General features: G+C 49.9%; 1 protein-coding gene across 2 annotated transcripts in view; it reads left to right on the top strand.

Annotated features, from left to right (window-relative positions):
- LOC136626380 (plectin-like) overlaps positions 1-19866 on the top strand; it is a 181857-nt gene extending 161991 nt beyond the window's left edge. For both annotated transcript variants that reach the window (XM_066601376.1, XM_066601375.1), the window contains 10 exons: positions 4395-4510; positions 8877-8994; positions 11197-11277; positions 13414-13497; positions 15328-15435; positions 15512-15664; positions 16856-16981; positions 18066-18243; positions 19033-19119; positions 19669-19866. In XM_066601376.1, the coding sequence (XP_066457473.1) occupies positions 4395-4510; positions 8877-8994; positions 11197-11277; positions 13414-13497; positions 15328-15435; positions 15512-15664; positions 16856-16981; positions 18066-18243; positions 19033-19119; positions 19669-19754 (1137 nt within the window). In that variant the 3' untranslated portion in view covers positions 19755-19866. The remainder of the gene's footprint in view (positions 1-4394; positions 4511-8876; positions 8995-11196; positions 11278-13413; positions 13498-15327; positions 15436-15511; positions 15665-16855; positions 16982-18065; positions 18244-19032; positions 19120-19668) is intronic.
- Positions 19867-20869: the final 1003 nt, after the last annotated feature.

Raw genomic sequence — 20869 nt, 5'->3', positions numbered from 1 at the left:
ACGGAGGAGGTGCAGGTCGGTAGACTAGGGAGGAGGTTCACAGAGGTCGTTGAGGCAGGACATAGAGAGCGGTACATGAGGGAGGAGGTACAGGGCAGTAGGTAAGTGAGGAGGTACAGTGCAGTAGGCGAGGGAGGAGGTTCAGGGCGTTCGTTGAGGGAGGAGGTGCAAGGCGGTAGATGAGGGAAGAGGTACAAGGCCATAGATGAGGCAGGAGGCACAGGGCGTTAGATGAGGGAGGATGCACAGAGCAATAGGGGAGGGAGGAGGTACACGGCGGTAGGTGAGTGAGGAGGTACACGGCAGTAGGTGACGGAGGAGGTGCAGGTCGGTAGACTAGGGAGGAGGTTCACAGAGGTCGTTGAGGCAGGACATAGAGAGCGGTACATGAGGGAGGAGGTACAGGGTGGTAGATGAGGAAGGAGGTACAGGGTGGTAGATGACAGAGGAGGTACAGTGCAGTGGGTGAGGAAAGAGGTTCAGGGTGGTCGTTTAGGGAGGAGGTACAGGGTGGTAGATGAATGAGGAAGTACAGGGCATTAGATGAGCGAGCAGGTACAGGGCAGTAGGTGAGGGAGGAGGTACAGAGCATTAGGTGAGAGAGGAGGTACTGGGCGGGAAATGAGAGTGGAGGTACAGAGCGGTAGATGAGGGAGGAGGTACAGAGCGGTAGATAAGGGAGGAGGTACGGGGCATTAGTTTAGGGAGGAGGTAGAGGGCAGTAGGTGAGGAAGGAGGTACAGGGTGGTCGTTGAGGAAGGAGGTACAAGGCGGTAGATGAGGGAAGAGGTACAAGGCGGTAGATGAGATAGGATGCACAGAGCAATAGGTGACTGAGGAGGTACAGGGCAGTAGGTAAGTGAGGAGGTACAGTGCAGTAGGCGAGGGAGGAGGTTCAGGGCGTTCGTTGAGGGAGGAGGTACAAGGCGGTAGATGAGGGAAGAGGTACAAGGCCATAGATGAGGCAGGAGGCACAGGGCGTTAGATGAGGGAGGATGCACAGAGCAATAGGGGAGGGAGGAGGTACACGGCGGTAGGTGAGTGAGGAGGTACACGGCAGTAGGTGACGGAGGAGGTGCAGGTCGGTAGACTAGGGAGGAGGTTCACAGAGGTCGTTGAGGCAGGACATAGAGAGCGGTACATGAGGGAGGAGGTACAGGGTGGTAGATGAGGAAGGAGGTACAGGGTGGTAGATGACGGAGGAGGTACAGTGCAGTGGGTGAGGAAAGAGGTTCAGGGTGGTCGTTTAGGGAGGAGGTACAGGGTGGTAGATGAATGAGGAAGTACAGGGCATTAGATGAGTGAGCAGGTACAGGGCAGTAGGTGAGAGAGGAGGTACTGGGCGGGAAATGAGAGTGGAGGTACAGAGCTGTAGATGAGGGAGGAGGTACAGAGCGGTAGATAAGGGAGGAGGTACAGGACTGTAGATGAGGAAGAAGGTACGAGGCTGGTAGATGAGGCAGGAGATATAAGGCGGTAGGTGAGGTAGGAGGTACAGTGCATTAGGTGATAGAGGAGGTACAGGGCGGTAGGTGAGAGAGGAGGCACAGAGCAATAGGTAAGGGACGAGGCATAGGGCGGTAAATGATGGAGGAGGTACAGGGCATTAGGTGAGGGAGAAGGTACAGAGCGATAGGTGAGGGAGGAAGTACATGGTGGAAGTTGAGGGAGGAGGTACAGAGCAATAGGTGAGGGAGGAGGCACAGGGCAGTAGATGAGGGAGAAGGTACAGGGTGGTCGTTGAGGGAGGAGGTACAGGGTGTTAGGTGAGGGAGGAGGCACAGGCCGGTAGATGAGGGAGGAATTACAGGGCGGTTTTTGAGGGAGGAGCTACAGGGCCGTTTTTGAGGGAGGTGGTACGGGACATTAGGTGAGCGAGGAGGTGCAGAGCAATAAGTGAGGGAGGAGGTACAGGACGGTCGTTGAGGGAGGAGGTGCAGAGCGGTCGTTGACGGAGGAAGTACAGGGCGGTCAGTGAGGGAGGAGTTACAGGGCGGTAGGTGAGGGAGGAGGTACAGATCGGTCGTAAGGGAGGAGGTACAGGGCATTGGGTGAGGAAGGAGTTACAGGGCATTAGGTGAGGGAGGAGGTACAGAGCGGTAGGTGAGGGAGGAGGTACACAGCGGTAGATAAGGGAGGAGGTACAGAGCGGTAGATAAGGGAGGAGGTACAGGGCTGTAGATGAGGAAGAAGGTACGAGGCTGGTAGATGAGGCAGGAGATATAAGGCGGTAGGTGAGGTAGGAGGTACAGGGCATTAGGTGATAGAGGAGCTACAGAGCATTAGGTGAGGGAGGTGGTAGAGAGCGGTAGGTGAGGGAGGAGGTACAGAGCTGTAGGTGAGAGAGGAGGTACAGGGCGGTAGGTGAGAGAGGAGGTACAGGGCGGTAGGTGAGAGAGGAGGTACAGGGCAGTAGGTGAGAGGAGGTACAGGGCAGTAGGTGAGAGAGGAGGTACAGGGCAGTAGGTGAGAGGAGGTACAGGGCAGTAGGTGAGAGAGGAGGTACCGGGCAGTAGGTGAGAGAGGAGGCACAGAGCAATAGGTGAGGGACGAGGCATAGGGTGGTAAATGATGGAGGAGGTACAGGGCATTAGGTGAGGGAGAAGGTACAGAGTGATAGGTGAGGGAGGAAGTACATGGTGGAAGTTGAGGGAGGAGGTACAGAGCAATAGGTGAGGAAGGAGGCACAGGGCAGTAGATGAGGGAGAAGGTACAGGGTGTTAGGTGAGGGAGGAGGCACAGGGCGGTAGATGAGGGAGGAATTACAGGGCGGTTGTTGAGGGAGGAGCTACAGGGCCGTTTTTGAGGGAGGAGGTACGGGACATTAGGTGAGGGAGGAGGTGCAGAGCAATAAGTGAGGGAGGAGGTACAGGACGGTCATTGAGGGAGGAGGTGCAGAGCGGTCGTTGACGGAGGAAGTACAGGGCGGTCAGTGAGGGAGGAGTTACAGGGCGGTAGGTGAGGGAGGAGGTACAGATCGGTCATAAGGGAGGAGGTACAGGGCATTGGGTGAGGAAGGAGTTACAGGGCATTAGGTGAGGGAGGAGGTACAGAGCGGTAGGTGAGGGAGGAGGTACAGAGTGGTAGGTGAGGGAGGAGGTACAGAGCGGTAGGTGAGGGAGGAGGTACAGAGCAGTAGGTGAGGGAGGAGGTACAGGGCGGTAGGTGAGGGAGGAGGTACAGAGCGGTAGGTGAGGGAGGAGGTACAGAGTGGTAGGTGAGGGAGGAGGTACAGAGCGGTAGGTGAGGGAGGAGGTACAGAGCAGTAGGTGAGGGAGGAGGTACAGGGCGGTAGGTGAGGGAGGAGGTACAGAGCGGTAGGTGAGGGAGGAGGTACAGGGCGGTAGGTGAGGAAGGAGGTACAGAGGGGTAGGTGAGGGAGGAGGTACAGAGCAATGGGTGAGCGAGGAGGCACAGAGCAATAGGTGAGGGACGAGGCATAGGGCGGTAGATGATGGAGGAGGTATAGGGCGGTTGTTGAGGGAGGAGGTACAGGCCGTCAGTGAGGGAGGAGGTACAGGGCAATAGTTGAGGGAGGAGGTACAGGGCGTTAGGTGAGGGAGGAGGTACAGAGCAATAGGTGAGGGAGGAGGCACAGGGCGTTAGGTGAGGGAGGAGCTACAGTGCGGTCTTTCAGGGAGGAAGGAGGTACAGGGCGTTCAGTGAGGGAGGAGGTACAGGGCGGTAGTTGAGAGAAGAGGTACAGTGCGGTCTTTCAGTGAGGAAGGAGGTACAGGGCGGTGGATGAGGGAGGAGTTACAGGGTGGTGCAGCACTGTTAAGAGCCATATGGATGAGACTGATGACTATGAAAGCTATTTTCTAGTGGATGGGCGGCCAGTGCAGTGACTGGCACATTGTGGCGGTATTGTGTAGGACCCAAAGATGAGCCTGGCTGCTGCATCTGCTGCGCACAACCTCCAGTTCCACCTGTGAAGATACTGCGGCCATTGTCTGAGAAGGTTCCTGCCTGATGCCCCTGTTATGTAGAGTGTGAGCCTTGTGTCCTGCCAGTTTCTGTGGAGTTGCAGCTCCGGAGTGACATTCCTGTTTCTGACCGCCAATACACTATAATACACTGATATACCCTGTGATCTCGGAGTGCAGTGAACCTGAGTGTGGCAGCTAATGTCGTCTCCTCCAGAGCTGAGCTCAGGAGAACCTGGAGATGGAGTTCTGATGTTGGTGGGGTGCCTCGTGACGGCTGATCCTGATGGGTAACGATGGGGCTTTAGGAAATTTAATTCTAGGGAAAACCGAGAAATTCAGCTTTTGGGCACCCAGTCGTGGAGCTCATTTACGCTCAGTCTTCCCAGGACCGCCTTGCCCCGTCTCATGTCTTGTAGACCAGGGTGGGGCCGCATTGCTTCTAACTTCACTTTCTTTTGATTGTAGACCATTCTATGTCCTCATAAAGTTGGGCGAAGTCTGGAGATTCTTCTCCCCAGGAGCTGTACTCACATCAAGATCTGCAGACCCCAAGCCCACATGTCCACTGTAGAGGCCAAGATGTGAGTATTTATGGGGGGCACTAGTGCTGGGACACAGGAGCGTTGGTGGGAGGAGGACCCCTTATTACATCCAGCATGGTGGAACCTTAATGAAGTCATCAGGGTCTCAGCAGGACTGCCTGACGGAGAAGGTTGATGAATGTGGTGATCCATGTCCAATATGGCCCCCTAGTGGTCGTCCTGGTGGCTGTCAGTGTACAGATTTCCTCTCTGCGCATATTGACGGCACCGACACTCCTGGGAAAAAGGCACCAAATTAAATTCTCATGGAACCCAAGCGCATGCCTGTCATGGCTGCCACAAATGTGTCCGGACACAACTCTGCAGCTCACAGTAATTGCTTGGACAGCTCTGCGGAGCGGGTGACACCTGTCGCTCTGCCCTGGGAGTAGAACAGGTGAGCAGTGATGGCAGCGCGGTAATAATATCCTGGTGCCAATTACGCCACACGACTGTCTTAAATGCTTTGCGCCACATTTGCTGTATGTTTTTAGAGACTTTCAGGCAGTCTTTACGAGTTACCCAAAAAGGGGCGTGGCCTAAATTGCGCTTAAAAACTCTGCCAAAGTGCGTCAAAAGTTTGTCGTGGTTCTTAGTGTAAACCTAGCCAACTAATAGGTGGTCTGACTTTAGACTGTCTAGTCTACGCTTGCACTGTCTAACTTTTACACAGCGTTGGTAAATAAGCCCCATTGTGTCAGCAGGATCCGCGGTCATGTGATGTGGCAGCGCTGCGCACTTTACCTGTAGTCCTCCGAAGAACGCCTTTTCTCTGCCTCCGTCTTCTATTGTTTCACAATCTCTGCTTGCTGTCAGTAAATGGAAGCTAGTTTTTTTGTATGTAGAGCCTGAAATCCGGTCGGGCTGACATGCGAGGTGCAAACCTCTCCTCACAGACGGCATAACGGACCCTCAGCTGTGTGAAGTATTGGGGAGGTTTAGGACATGACCTCGTCTGGTACTTCAGGGGTCGTCCACCTTCTAGCTGTCTTCCTGCAGGAAGCAGGCGGCTCCGTACATTGGGGCACATTTATAGAGGTCCGTGCCGGTTTCTGTGGGTATTTGCACAAAATATTTGCGACTTTTCTTCTTGCCATATTTTCAAAAAGTGGAAGGGGCGTGTCAAGAGGGGTGGGGCCTCTCAAGAGGGGCGGGGCTCTGGACTGACAGCACAATATATGGGACAACCCCTTCAAGGACACATAATGTATTATCTAATGTCTATTATTTGGGGGCATGGTGAAAAAACATCAGTTCTGCCAATATTTAGGTTTTTTTTATGGGTTCAGCATAAATGACAGGATAACTTTTTCTGCTGTTCAGTAAGATTACAACAATAGCAAAATAATATATATATCTTTAGGTTTTTCCACGTTTTTACAATGAAAAACCCTTCTATTGGGAAATAATTGTTTCTGCATATCTCTGTGTTTGTCCGTGGGCGGAGCTCTGGGAGGGCTTGATTTTTGTGCAGTGAGCTGTAGTTTTTTTGGATACGTACGGCTTTTTAAATCACTTTTATTGCATTTTTGGGAGCTGACATGAGCAAAAAAAGGATTCTGGCTCCATTTATTACCCTTTTTTTAAAAAAAAACACAAAAACCCCAAGCTATTGCCATGCGGGATAAGGTGGGCTCAGTTTATTGTATGGGTCGACTCGTGACGGATGCGGCGATACCAAACATGCATTTTTTTGTCCCCGCGCCGCCGCCATCTGCATCTGCAGGGCACTGACGTCACTTTTATTGACCCACTTAGAATTTTTAAACGTTTTCCAACAAGGTGTGCCGAACAACAAGCCTTCATGTAGCCGGGGGAATAAGAAAGGGAAGGGAAGGGGAAAAGGAGAAGATAAAAAGCAAAATGGGCTGCAGCAGGAAGGGTTAGAATGCGACAGCTACATCAATATCATACGATAATAAGATCCCCACCTGATGCCCATCTGATCCCTACCTGATCGCCCATCTGATGCCCACCTGATGCCCACCGCTTCCAGTCCGTTGTTACTGGATCTACCACTGATCTGCACTTCTTGCTCAGACACATGTGACTGTTGTAGTCCGTTATAACAACTGGTGATTGGCTGCAGCAGCCACATATTCCGGGTGTTTCTGATAGGAATCACTGACCCAGCAGGTGATTCAATACAGAAGCTGGTGCCAGTGGTTAACTTTTACCGTCCGTATTAATGGCCAGTAACAAATAACTGTCAGCTGCGAGCACGGACGGGGAACAACCACAGCATGAAGTACTCTAACTGACCCTCTGATCTAATCAGTCACTCTAACCCCTCCTCCCTGCATCCGCGCTGCGTACAGGATATGCAGGACCGTAGACATCGGGAGGGTGAGCGCTGATATCAGCAGCGGACGAAACGGAGCCGGAAAGTGAGTGACAGTAGTTCATCCTGTGGTTGGAGGTACAGGGGTGGGGAGGGAACAAAGGGGGAGCACTAATAGTATTAGGGCCACTAAGGGGGTCACTATTACTACTGAAACCACTCACTATTGGGGTCAGTAAGGAGGCACTATTCCTACAGAGGGCCACTAAGGAGGCACTATTACTACCGGGGCCACTAAGAGGGTCACTATTACTACTGAAACTACTCACTATTGGGGTCAGTAAGGAGGTCACTATTACTACCGGGGCCACTAAGGAGGTCAATAATACTACAGGGGGCACTATTACTATCCTAGGGTTTCAAGCTAATTGTGGATTATTAATAAGAGTTGAGCTCTCAGTGGATTGTTTACTGTATGAGGAACCCTCAAATCCCCCCCCCCCCCCGTCACTATATGTCCTTAGCTTGTATGATACATCAAGAAGCTCTGTAAAGTGTCCTATAGGCTGCATAGGACTATATACACATATGGATGTTACACAATACAACTTCTCTTGTTTCATATATATGTATCCAAGCTAAAGGCAGAACAACAGGGTACTAGAGCCTCTATGCCCACCCGTATGGAGGCTCTAGTACCCTGTTGTACTGCCTCCAGTTTGGATGCAAGATGTGATACGGGTGGGCATGGAGGCTGTAGTACCATGTTGTACCACCTGTAGCTTGGATACAAGATGTGATACGAGTGGGCATGGAGGCTCTAGTACCCTGTTGTACCGCCTCTAGCTTGGATACAAGATGTTATATGGGCAGGCATGGAGGTTCTAGTATCTTGTTGTACCGACTCTAGCTTAGATACAAGATGTTATATGGGCGAGCATGGAGGCTCTAATACCTTGTTGTACCTCAGACATAATCCTAAGAGGTTGGAAAGCTCACTATAACATCATGTATTTTTGTTCGCCATTAAAAGGTCTCATATCTACAAGATTATGTGGTTTCTCTTACTGGGAACAATCACATCTTGCTCTACTGGCGACACCGGGCCAAACCTTTTTTTTGTTATAACCGACATGGAAGCTGTGGAGCACCACGTGCCACTGATGGGAGAGGTGAACACCGGCTATGAATGTCCGCGAGGACCAACCGATACGCTACAGTGGAGCCGCTCACCATGAACCGGGGGGCTACCAGACGTGTCTAACACAACAGATCAGCGGACCCTACTGCGTATGGGGCTCCGAAGCCGACGGATGGTCACTGCGCCGATCAGAAGAAAGGGCTTCAATCTGCACATCAGAATCGGACCGCCGCTGCTTGGTGGAGGGTTGTCTTCTCCGATGAGTCACGTTTTCTGCTTCATCGGACGGTCGGACGTTGGCTGTCAGACGAGAACGATCAGAGAACAAACACCCTGCGACCATTGCTGGAAGACCACAAGCCGGTGGTGGCAGCGTTATGGTCTGGGGAGTTTCTCGTGGCGTTCTCTGGCCGCTCATCCATGTTTTAGGCGCTGTGATCCAATTGGGTTATGGATCCATCCTTGCAGATCACCTACACCCATACATGCTGATTGTCTTCCTGGGGCAGATGGGATCTTCCAGCAGGACAATGTGACATGTCAGCGGCTAGAAATGTCCGATAGTAGATGGAAGACCAAGACCTCCGAGTACTTACCCGGCCCTAATTCCCCAGACTTCAGCCCAGTTGACTATCTGTGGGACCTCGATCATCGTGTTCTCTCTATGACCCTCCAGCAACTGTGGATGCAGTCAGTATGGCTTCAGATACCTGAGATCACCTACCTCCACCCTCTCACAGCGTCTCACATGGCAGTTACTCTGGATATTTGCTGGTGTAGTGTGTGTGATATATATATATATTCTACACCGTACCATTTCGTTGTACTGTATATTGGCCACTGCACTGAATGGGCAGGGTTATATTTGTGGCCCCGGCTAGAAGGTCCCCACTGAGCTCCTGGCAGTTGTACTGTGCATTGATGACTGTTCCTATGTCTTCCAGTGCACGGAGCCGAGAGAGGTCCTTAGTGCCACCCACAGACGGAGCACCACAAATCACTGCGGAGTCCCTGGAACAGCTGGAGAGACGTCCACCCGTTGTGGCCCCTGTGGGGAGCTTTGTGAGTAGATGGTGGAGATAGTTTTCCAGCATATTTTCTGTATAAATTCCAGATGATTTTCAGGATCTCTGCTTGCTGTCATTCATCAGGAACCTTCATTGTTTTCTTCCGGTGAATGAGAGTCTGTTGTGCTCGCGGGATAGACCCCGCTCTGATACCATGACAAGTGCAGCGGTGTGACCATCACATGAACATGACAGATCGTCATCCACAGGAGGAAAACCATGTGGGCTCCTGGGGAATTATTAGTGATGAGAGCAAGTAGAAGTTTGTTCTGTTTTGGGGACATATAGGTGTCTGGCTCTGCATGGTGAGGTGGGATAAAGTAACATACGGACACCGAGAAACTCTCACGGGACAGGACGGTGGTCAAGGGACTTGGTGTGGGTCCCAGAGGTGGGTCTTGCGCCTATCAGATATCCGGTGGATATGCCATAACTGTCTGAGATGTGAATACTGTCATCCTCAAGAAGTACAAGCAGATTATCATCCGTCACTGAGCCATCATGGAGGTGACCTATTCCTTCCAGCATTGTGTAACTGGATGATAACCCCTAACATAGAGAACTACCTCTAGTGTAAAGAAGGTGGTGTGACAGACGTCTCATCATCATTCAGGATGATGGGAGTGACAGGAACAGAAACACAGGTGGAAGTGCTGCCATGTTTTTCAAGATGCTAGAAGACCTGCCAGCCGATCGCTTTATAAGACTGCAAAAAAACCATACCACGTTCTCTGAGATACTACAACTTGCCAGCCAACCTCCTCATAAGGCTGTCAACGAACTGTGCCATGTTCTTCAAGATGCTAGAAGACCTGCCAGCCGATCGCTTTATAAGACTGCAAAAAAACCATGCCACGTTCTCTGAGATACTACAACTTGCCAGCCAACCTCCTCATAAGGCTGTCAACAAACTGTGCCATGTTCTTCAAGATGCTATAAGACCTGCCAGCCAATCTGCTTGCTAGACTGCAAAAAGATCTATACTATGGTCTCCAAGATGCTGGAAGACCAGGACAGCTGTCCCCCTTATAGGACAAACCACACCATATTTTCCGAGATTCCACAACAACCAGCCAGCCAACCTCCTTATAAGGCTGCAGAAGAATGGTGCCATGTTCTTCAAGGCTCTGGAAGAAAATGGCGGCCGACCTCCTTGTAAGACTGCAGACGACTGTTCCATGCTCTCCGAGATACTAGTGCAACCTGCCAGCTGACCTCCTTATAATATTTTAGAAGAACCGTGCCATGTTCTTTGATATGTTGGAGGAACCAGCCAGCTGACCTCCTTACAAGACTGCAGAAGAACAGTATGATGATCTCTGAGATACTAGAAGAACCTGCCGGCTGACTCCTTTATAAGACTGCAAAATATACAAAAAAGAATCACCTGGCAACCAACTGCCTTATGAGATTGTAGAAGAATGGTGCTATATTCTTCAAAGTACAAAATAACCTCTCAGATGAGGCTTCTATGGAACTGCAGAAGAACCGAGCTATGTTCTCCAAGATGTTAGAAGAACCTGGCAGCCAACATCCTTATAAGATTGTAGAAGAATGGTGTTATGTTCTGCGAAATACTAAAACGACCTCCCAGATGAGGCTTCTATAGAACTACAGAAGAACCATTCCATATTAGAAGAACCTGGCAGCCAACCTCCTTAGAAGATTAAAGTGAATGGTGCCATGTTCTCCAAAATACTAAAGCAACCTGCTAGCTGACGCCTTTGTAAGACCTCAGTAGAATCAGTAGACCTCACTAGAAGAACATGGCAGATGATGCTTTCATAAGATTACAGAAGAACCGTGCCTTGTTCTCCAAGATACTAGAGTTACTTGGCAGCCAACCTGCTTATAGGATTGAAGAAGAACTGGGCCACGTTCTCTGAGATACCAGAATAACCAGACCAGGATCCTTATAAGGTTGTAGCAGCACTATACCTTTCTCCATACCTTTCTCAGTAGGATGGGGTGACTTGGTTTTACTACATTTAACCCTTTATTTCACACGGGATAAGCAGCGTCAGGTGAGTCTGGCAGCTGCTTATCTTCCTGCATGGGTAAACGACTCAGTCGAACTTATAGGGGAGTCGGGTAAGATTGTTGTTGGACATAACTAATGGGCTAATGTATGTAAATTCATCACTTCTAATGACTCGGCATCTGATCCATGGATCCCGGAACGTCTGCTTCTTTACAGGACTCAGATGTCTGGAGGTTTGAGAAGGATTTGGAGAAGCAACTACAGCAGAGAAGAGTGGCGCCCCGGGTGTTATCTCGGGTTGGTACCCTGTGGCTTGTCTGTCTGTCTAATCTGTCACACTGAAGAGGAGAGCACCAAGTATGTCCTCTAGATATCCTGCATGTATGGTGCAATCCTTGAGGTACCTTTACCCAAGACGACTGTTGGGCACATGAGCACCTGATAGCCATCCCTACAGAGACGACTGTTGGGCACATGAGCACCTGATAGCCATCCCTACAGAGACGACTGTTGGGCACATGAGCACCTGATAGCCATCCCTACAGAGACGACTGTTGGGCACATGAGCACCTGATAGCCATCCCTACAGAGACGACTGTTGGGCACATGAGCACCTGATAGCCATCCCTACAGAGACGACTGTTGGGCACATGAGCACCTGATAGCGATCCCTACAGAGACGACTGTTGGGCACATGAGCACCTGATAGCGATCCCTACAGAGACGACTGTTGGGCACATGAGCACCTGATAGCCATCCCTACAGAGACGACTGTTGGGCACATGAGCACCTGATAGCGATCCCTACAGAGACGACTGTTGGGCACATGAGCACCTGATAGCCATCCCTACAGAGACGACTGTTGGGCACATGAGCACCTGATAGCCATCCCTACAGAGACGACTGTTGGGCACATGAGCACCTGATAGCCATCCCTACAGAGACGACTGTTGGGCACATGAGCACCTGATAGCCATCCCTACAGAGACGACTGTTGGGCACATGAGCACCTGATAGCCATCCCTACAGAAACGACTGTTGGGCACATGAGCACCTGATAGCCATCCCTACAGAAACGACTGTTGGGCACATGAGCACCTGATAGCCATCCCTACAGAGACGACTGTTGGGCACATGAGCACCTGATAGCCATCCCTACAGAGACGACTGTTGGGCACATGAGCACCTGATAGCCATCCCTACAGAGACGACTGTTGGGCACATGAGCACCTGATAGCCATCCCTACAGAGACGACTGTTGGGCACATGAGCACCTGATAGCCATCCCTACAGAGACGACTGTTGGGCACATGAGCACCTGATAGCCATCCCTACAGAGACGACTGTTGGGCACATGAGCACCTGATAGCCTTCCCTACGACTATTGCTCCAGGAGTGATAGCCGTTCAGAGAATGGAGGTGGAACGCGCCAGAGATCTGTTCTGGCTGCCCGTCTCTATTCACCGCAAAGACTGATCGTCTCCTGCTTACATCGAGTGAGAAGCTGCTCAGTGGTCAATGCATTTCAGTGAGCTGAACCGTAACGACTAGCAATTACTGATCAACCTCTCGCTCAGTGCCCTGTTGGGGGCAGTGTGTACACGGGCCGCAAGTTGCCCATAATTGCCTGTTTGAACGACTATTCGGGTGACTATTGGCCGGTGTAAAGGTACCTTTACCATGTTGTATCCTTAATTGTCTGTTAAAAAGGGGCTAAAATGTCACACAGTGGTGCGGCACGCCGGACGGTCACTACTAGGGGTACAATACACTTGACATTTGGGGTCTCTAGGAGGTTACCTCCTGCCATAGCCTTCTCCAACCAGGCGTTTCTCACGGAGTTGCACCAGCTGATTATTTACAATTGCCCAATGCCTCTGTGGGTTCCTGTAACCACTACGCCACTACCTTTCACAAGATTACCTCCTGACCACCCACGGCTACATATCTACAAATGGGTATACCGTCCAGCTCTACAAGAATATGGTTCTTGGCCACTGGGTGGTCCAAACAGTTTGAGTCCAAGTGATTTGTATAGGAACATGGCTCCTTAAAAGTGTTATTCGGGATCTTAAAAATCTGGTTGTTTTTTTTAACCCCCAAAATAGCGCCACACCTGACCGCAGGTTGTTTCTAGTATTGCAGCCTAACTCTATTAAAGTGAATAGAAATAAGCCGCCATAGCAGGCACAACCTATGGACAGGTATGGAGCTGTTTCTGGAAGAAATTAGCCATGTTTTTCTAATCCTGGACAGCCCCTTTAAGAGAAGCGTGTACACACACAAACTGGAACAGCAACGGTACTGAAAGCCGGCTTCATCCATGCTCCCCTCCATGTTGTCCAGTCTGCATTTACTGCAGGCCACTTGTAGAGTAGAAGCAGATGATTGATCAGTCTTGTGATGGCTTATCACCCCTGTTATCCTCTACAGGAGCTCTGCGTCTCCCTCGCCCAGCGACTCTTCCTCTCCATCGTTCTCCAACTGGAGGGGAAATCTCCGAGTCTCCCGATCCAGGTATATATAGAATCTGCTGAGAACATATACAGGTAAATGTGTCCAAGAGATGACACAGCGACGAGTGCCACGGCTGTGGCTGTACTATCACTAGTCCTATTCTGTGCCACGTATGATGAGGCACAGATATAGTGCAAAATCCTGGTGCCCGTTGTGTGTAAATGCCCTGAGATGAAGCATCTGGTGTCATGAGTGCTGCCATATGTGTAAGTGATGAACACGCCTCACCTTGTGTATGTGACCATTATCTGCATGATACGACGGCTCCTTCTAAGCTGCGCCACGGGCTGTTTATCCAAAATCGCCATAAAATGCCACTTTTAATGACTGCTGCATTCTCAGACTTATTGAGCCCCGGAATAGAATCCCTCATTAGACACAGATCTGCAAATCAGGTGTTCTCTTAAGCACACCCGATGCAACTAATCAAGGGCGTTGTTAGTTACATCAGGTGTGCTTGAGATAAAACACATCAAATACTTGGACTGGCGAGGGCTTTGTTGACTGTGATATTTGATTGCTTGTTAAAAATATGTCTAAGTCAAGAGGGGCGTCCAAAGAGTTAGAAGAGATCATTGCCTTGCCAAACAGGGAACAGGATACAAAAGATACAAAGACTCTGAATGTTCCCTGTGATACAGCTGGAAGTAGAGGAACCCTGGCTACATACATTACCTGGACGTGGCAGAAAGAGGGCGCTATCACCGGCTGCCACCAGATTCCTGTTGAGGCAGGAGGTCAAAAACCTCCAGTGACTGCAAAAGACCAGCAGGAAGATCTGGTGGAGCAGTGCTGGGGTTTACTTTTGCACAGTAAGGCACATATTAAAAGGTCTTTATGCCCAAATTCTGAGATGTCGACCTCTACTGACCCAAAAGCACAAGAAAAGCCGCCTCCAATATGATCAAAACCAAATAACTAAGCCACAGAGGTTTGGGGATTCTGGTCTGTGGAGAGATGACACAAAACTGGAACTTTTCGGGTCTATGATGTGTATCTGGAGGAGGAGGAATGAAGCTGATGCTAAAAAGCGCCCCCTGCCTGCAGTGAAGCATGGTGGTGGCTCGGTGATGCTCTGGGGCTACAATGGAAACCTGCAGTGTGTGGAGGATGAGATGGATTCCATCTTGTATCATAAAGTCCTAGGAGGAAACATCATGTCTTCTGTGAGGAAGCTGAAGCTTGGGGCATCAAGGGACCTTCCAAAAGGACAATGATCGAAAGCAGACCTCAATGCCCACCAAGGCCGGCTTTAGAAGAAGTTCTGGAAGATTCTGGAGTGGCGTCACAGTCGCTTGACTTGAACCCCATAGAAGATCTTTGGTGGGAAGTGAAGATGGCAGCTGAAAAACACAAACCAAGAATATTAGTGACCTTGAGGCCATTGTCCATGAGGAGCGGGGTAAGACTCCTCAGGAACGCTGGTGGAAGCGGCTGTCCGGCTATAGATGATGTCTGCCGGTCAAAACAGCAGAAGGGTCTCTACTAAGAACTAAAGACGCTCGGCGTGAAGGCGGATGAATAATCCTGAGACCGCCGCAGTGGGTAAAAGTGGCAGTTTGTGGTGAAGTTGCCGGAACCAGCGGTTCCATCAGTTGTTGGGCTTCTTACATTCTTCTTGTTTGACTGTTTTCTTGCAAACAGACCGAAGTTTGTAGATTTGGCAAATAAACCTAAATTGTAATGTGTGGGGGGGGGGGGGGGGGTAATTTTGATTACAACTGCTTGAGGTGGCGCCATCCTCCCGATAATGCAGGCAGGTCCGGTTGATGTTCAGAGCACCATCTTCTCTCCCTACGATGTGAAGCTTGCAGTTCTGGTGTCTTCCAGGGGACCGTCCGGCAGTTCTTCAGCACACGCTATGTAAGCAGAGACATCAGCGCTTACGGTTTCATGGACTTCTGGAGCGCGCTGAAGAGAGATTCCTTGGATAGTAAGGTAAAGCATCATCTCCTGCATGAGATCCCCACCCTGTAGGTACTGCCGTCACGGTTTGTTGTCTCCATCTCTCCAGGTCTTGTGTATTCTGAGGTCGGTGCTGGAAGGTGAGATGGATCCTGCCATATTGTGCTATGTCCTTCACAGAGCCGAGATGGTGCAGATGTCTCCAGTACCAGACATGAGTCACTTCCTGCAGTGCATCCAAAAGCTCTACCCATTCCTGGAGGTGAGTCAGCGCAGCGCCTCCTGAGGCAAGCTTCTGTACTACAGTTATCTGCAAACACTTGAAATCATGTGGGGATTAGATGGATCTCCCGGGTGTCAGAAGGTCACATTAAAGGGGATGTATCACCTCTATATATATTTTTTACTAACTATAGCCAGATAGTGAAGCATTTTCCATTTTTCAGGTTTTTCTTCTAATTGCAGATTTTTTATTTTATTGTCTGTACATGACGATGGGGGCGGCCATCTTGCCAGAACTGCAGAAATATACTTTACAGCAGTCACATGGGTCATTTACACAATGGACTGGAGGAGACCCACTAGCTTCAATGGGAGACTGTTCTAGGCATGCTCTGTAACCTGTGCAGAGGTCATTATGCATGCATGGAGGGGAGGAGGTGAGCTGTGACCATCATCTATAGACATCTATGGGAGAGTATTGTGGGCATACTTTCTGACCTGAGAAGGAGATGAGCTCTGAATATCATCTATAGATGTGTATGGAAGTGTATTGTCGGCATGCTTTGTGCAGGAAGGAGGAGGAGGTGAGCTGTGGCATCACTTATTGTGAATGGTGCATCCTGTGTTATCTATATGTAGGTGTCACCTCTCAGTGTAATCCTGCCTGTGATGATAATGGGATGACGGCTGAGAGGTTTTCTGTACAGAACAGGAAGTGGCAGACTATTATTAGGCCTAGTGGTCGGTGTGAGAACTGCAGGATTTTAGAGGAAATTATGACATATAATTTTTTTTTTAAATCACCCAAAATTCTTAAAGAATATTAAACATAAAACGCTGATGTCTGCAATAGGTCGTTGTCTCATGACACATTCCCTTTAAATGGTTTGTCCACTCGGAGCCCCCTGGAAGATGAACTCCCTATCAGCCATGTAGTTTAGAGGGCTCAGACTAACATAGTGACTCATTGACTTCCGTTGGGGCCATTTAATACTCCTTCGCCTACAACCGATGTAGCTCCAGCAGTATAAAGTTGGTGGCTGCCTGGAGACCCTCCGATGTCCCCTGTGAAGACCCCTCAATTCTAGAGTAGGGAAGACCTGGTTTTCTAAGCTTGCGAGGACCGTGGGGGGTCGTGCTGAGAAGCCTTGGTCTCTGCAAGGCTGTGGAGATCGTAAGACACCTGGACATTGATATCTCACCCTCATGTCGTGTCTTCGCCTTGCTGCAGGCGATGGAGCAGGACAGTCTGTTGCTGGAGTTCACTGGCTACAGCCGGAGATGTGCGGCGCCTCCTGCTGTCATTGGGTTCATCCTACACCTGATCCTGCAGCACCGAGAGCCGCTGATCAGAGAGGTAAGTGTGGATAGAGCTAAAGTCACATATAGAAGTATGATATAGCATTACATAGGGGGCGCTATATAACGACACAGGGATATTTGATCCAATGTCACATATAGAAGTGATGGAAGAAACACTTAGGACTTCCAACAAATACATTAAAAGTGAAGCTGCACATAAGTTATGACAACACGCTGGTAACTGTCATTGTTGCTGCCATCGCTGACGGGCAGCTTCACATTTAATGCATTTGTTGGCAGTGGAGACGCTTGTTGCATGTCTGTCTGTGTAGCTGCGGCCGCCTATAGTACCATGCACTCCACTTACCCATCTGTCCCAGATTTGATACAAGATGTGATACGGGTGGGCATGGAGGCTCTAGTACCCTGTTGTACCGCCTCTAGCTTGGATACAAGATGTGATATGGGTGGGCATGGAGGCTCTAGTACCCATCCAGCTCCTCACATCCCAATATTGCGCCCCCATCTGGTAACGGGGTGAAATCTCTTCTCTGCGTCGTAGAGGCGTCTAGTGGTCAACAAGCTCTACAAGTGGAAGAAGAAGTCACTGCACACAAGGGGCCTCCGAGAGCCTCTTATAGGCCAAGGGGGGAACCACTTATAGGGTCTCCGGTGACAAGACCGTTCATCTAATAACCACAACTCATCATTTACAGATCTGCCTGAGATGGAACTGCAGGACGGGGTCTGCAGGAGGACGACAACTTCTGGGGCGGAGTGTTTTGACAAAGAATGTATAGCATATAATAACTATATAACCTCACATAGGGATAAGATAACATTACATATGGGAGTGCGATATGATGACACGTATGTAAATGTGATCTAACGTCACATATAGAAGTATGATATAACGTCACATGGAGGAGAGTGATATAATGACACAGATATGAATGTGAACGTCACGCATAGAAGTGTGATATAACATCCTATAGGAGACAGTATAGCATTACATTGGGGGTGCGATGTAACAACACATGGAAATGTGCTCTAACATGACATATAAGACTGCAGTATAGCATGTTTAGGTCATATACCGCCGGCTTCCTCCTGATCACTGACTTCTGTGTTTCCTACAGTGTGAAGATGTGTTGTCCACCCATGTGAAGACTCGGGCCGGGCATCTGACACCTACTGAACTCTCTGCGGCATTGGCGGAGCTCTGCCCCCTGCTGACCAGCACGCAGATTGAGTCATCTATCCAGCGCTCTGTGACCGCCTCCGGCCGACCACTTCTCTCGCTCCGCAGTGCAGCTTGTATCCTGGCGCAGTTGACAGGTCCGGCCTCCGCTCAGGGCAATCACAAGGATTGAACAGTCACTATGTAAGGGCCCCTTGACACGAGCGCATGCACAAAGCCGCTCCCTAAGCGCGATGAATGATGCTTTTTGCAAATGCGCACAAAACTAGAGCATGTAGATTTTTTATCACACACACGATATGCGCACGCAAAAACTACTGTGAACCCATTGTAGTCAATGGGCTGTATTCCCTGTGTATTGCGCGCACAAAACAATGGACTCCAGGATGTGATCGCGGCGGGCAGCCCCTCATCTATTATTCCACAAGGTCCCTTCTCTTGAATGGAGGTCGTTCCTAGTAATCGTACATCGAAGGCAAATGTGCGCAGTAATGGCAGAGTCGTCGGCCGACAACTGCTGATATGTCTGTGGCCAGCTGACCCTGTGCTGAGGCCGCTTTATATCCTGTGTATTGGATGGGCGTCATACACCTCTGTAGGTGAAGAAATGGTCCACACTCCGTGATGGACAACGACACGTCACCATCACTGTTCTCCGGCTCCAAACGTTTTTTTCTTTCTGGTGAAGGGCCGTGAATGGTTGAAGCGTTGCCCTTAATCACAAGTCTAAATACTTTATATTCACCTTTGGTGTCTGGATGTAAAGTCCAACTCACCAGCGGTGAAACACATGACTATTCACCATGAGAGCAGCGGTAGGGGGGAATATCTGTAGGATACGTGACGGCAGTGCCCGCGCCTGGAGCTCTGTAAGTATTCAGCCATTCTTCCTTAATGACTCTCAGACATTACAGCACATCAACTGGGAAGAAAGAAGCGGTGCGGTCACATGACTGCCGCCCACGTGTACCCGGAAGAGGACAAACGCTCAGGTTATATGACTTCTGTGTGTGTATAGCAGTCTCTCAGTGTCCCTCACAGGCTGGGCAACTCTGGAGCGCCCCTCAGTTCTCGTTGACAGTCGCTGTGCCTACAGAATAAGGGCGCTTTTACACGAGCCAACAAAATATTTAGATTCCTGCGTTCGTCGTTCAGTTTCTGCGTGTCTAAAAACTGAATGATGAATTGGCCCTCGTAAACAGGCAGCCATTCCTCTATGAGTGACGGCCTGTTTACTGTGAATGAAGGCAGGTGGCCGGAATGATCTCCAGTCCGCCCCACCTCCATTCACTGAGCGAGGATCGGTCCTGTGTAAAAGCATTGCTAGGACGGCCTGTCGGAATGAGATTTAGGGTCCTTTTACATGGGATGACCTGCATCTGACCATGTAAAAGGACCTTAAGCCTCATCTCACCATCTGGTGAAGCGGACACGGTCTTCTCCACAGCAGCCCTCCCATGAGCTGCACCTCACACTGGAGCATCCAGTTGACCTTCACTGACACTTCTTGGGGTTAACTGTTAAAAGTTCTCATTATTAAGGAAATAAATCCAGCAACAGTGAAGACCTCGCCGACTTCCAGCTCCTCCACAACCTCCTCCACCTGCTGAAGAACAGCAAACCCTGATCAGATCCCACCATGATGACTGACGAAGCCCCAGATGGAGGACAACCGGCACCACATGTCATGTGACAACACCCCATCTTCTACTAATAAAGTCTTTTAATTCTGCACAATGGTGTCTGCTCCACAGCTGTGCTTCTGTCACTTTGTGCAGGGACATTGCCCTACGGTTCGGGCTCGTTCCATGCAGATTTAGGTCTGCGGATTTACACTGTGATGACTTTTTGGGAATTTGCCCATCCTTTTCATATACTAACCTGACATATATGACCTTGGGCTCAGTGTTGCACCTTCCTGAAGCCTCGGCATACGGGCCCATTTACACAGCCCTAATTTCGAGCCGTGGGCTCTCCGTTCATTCCACGGAACCTCACGGCCCTGTTATAGCCTATGGGGCTATACATGAGTGGAGATGACTGCATGTCCTATATGCATCTATTTTCATGGACGAGAATAGGACATGCAGTGGACAGTGTCCATGGTGGTAGGACAGCAGGCATACGGGGGTCTGTGTGGGGTCTGATGCGAGCTGTGGCCATACGACAATGTGATCCCGGCTCAGCTGCAGACCATTCATTGGGAGATCGTGACTTACATCAGTTTTAAGGCAGAAGGAAGTCAGATTTTTTTTTTATTATGCAAACTTGTGCAAAAATGTACAACTTTGTAAAAAATTTGTATGCTGCTCTCGTCACTTTAAAAAAGTGGGTGGGGCATAGTGTTCGGGGCGGGGCCATCCATGGCCCATAAGGTTTACTAACATTTTTCTATTTTGGACTATCAGTCTGAGAAATCTCTCATGTGAATTGATGCACTGAAGCTAAAGGGTTCTTTTACGTGGATGTTCTGTCCTCTCAATCAGGCAGAAGGAGCGCATGAAAATTGCTTGCATAAATACACCCTAGGGGCTCCTTCACACTGGCGATCACGATATCGCGGCAAGATCGCTACTTTTTTCCCGCAATTTTGTGAGAGTCAGCGCTGCTTCTTCTTGCGGTTTGCACGGATGGTGTGGCTTTTACATCCCAATGAACATTAGCACCACTGGGTCAGCCAGCACCCTCAAGACTCTGCTATCATCATGTTCCTTGCAGACCCTGGAGGAGGTTATAACCTAA

Source organism: Eleutherodactylus coqui, chromosome 4 (assembly GCF_035609145.1).
Source record: "Eleutherodactylus coqui strain aEleCoq1 chromosome 4, aEleCoq1.hap1, whole genome shotgun sequence".
NCBI classification, from domain to species: domain Eukaryota; kingdom Metazoa; phylum Chordata; class Amphibia; order Anura; family Eleutherodactylidae; genus Eleutherodactylus; species Eleutherodactylus coqui.
The sequence above is the reverse complement of the archived record's forward strand: the minus strand, read 5'-3'. Positions and strand labels throughout refer to the sequence as shown.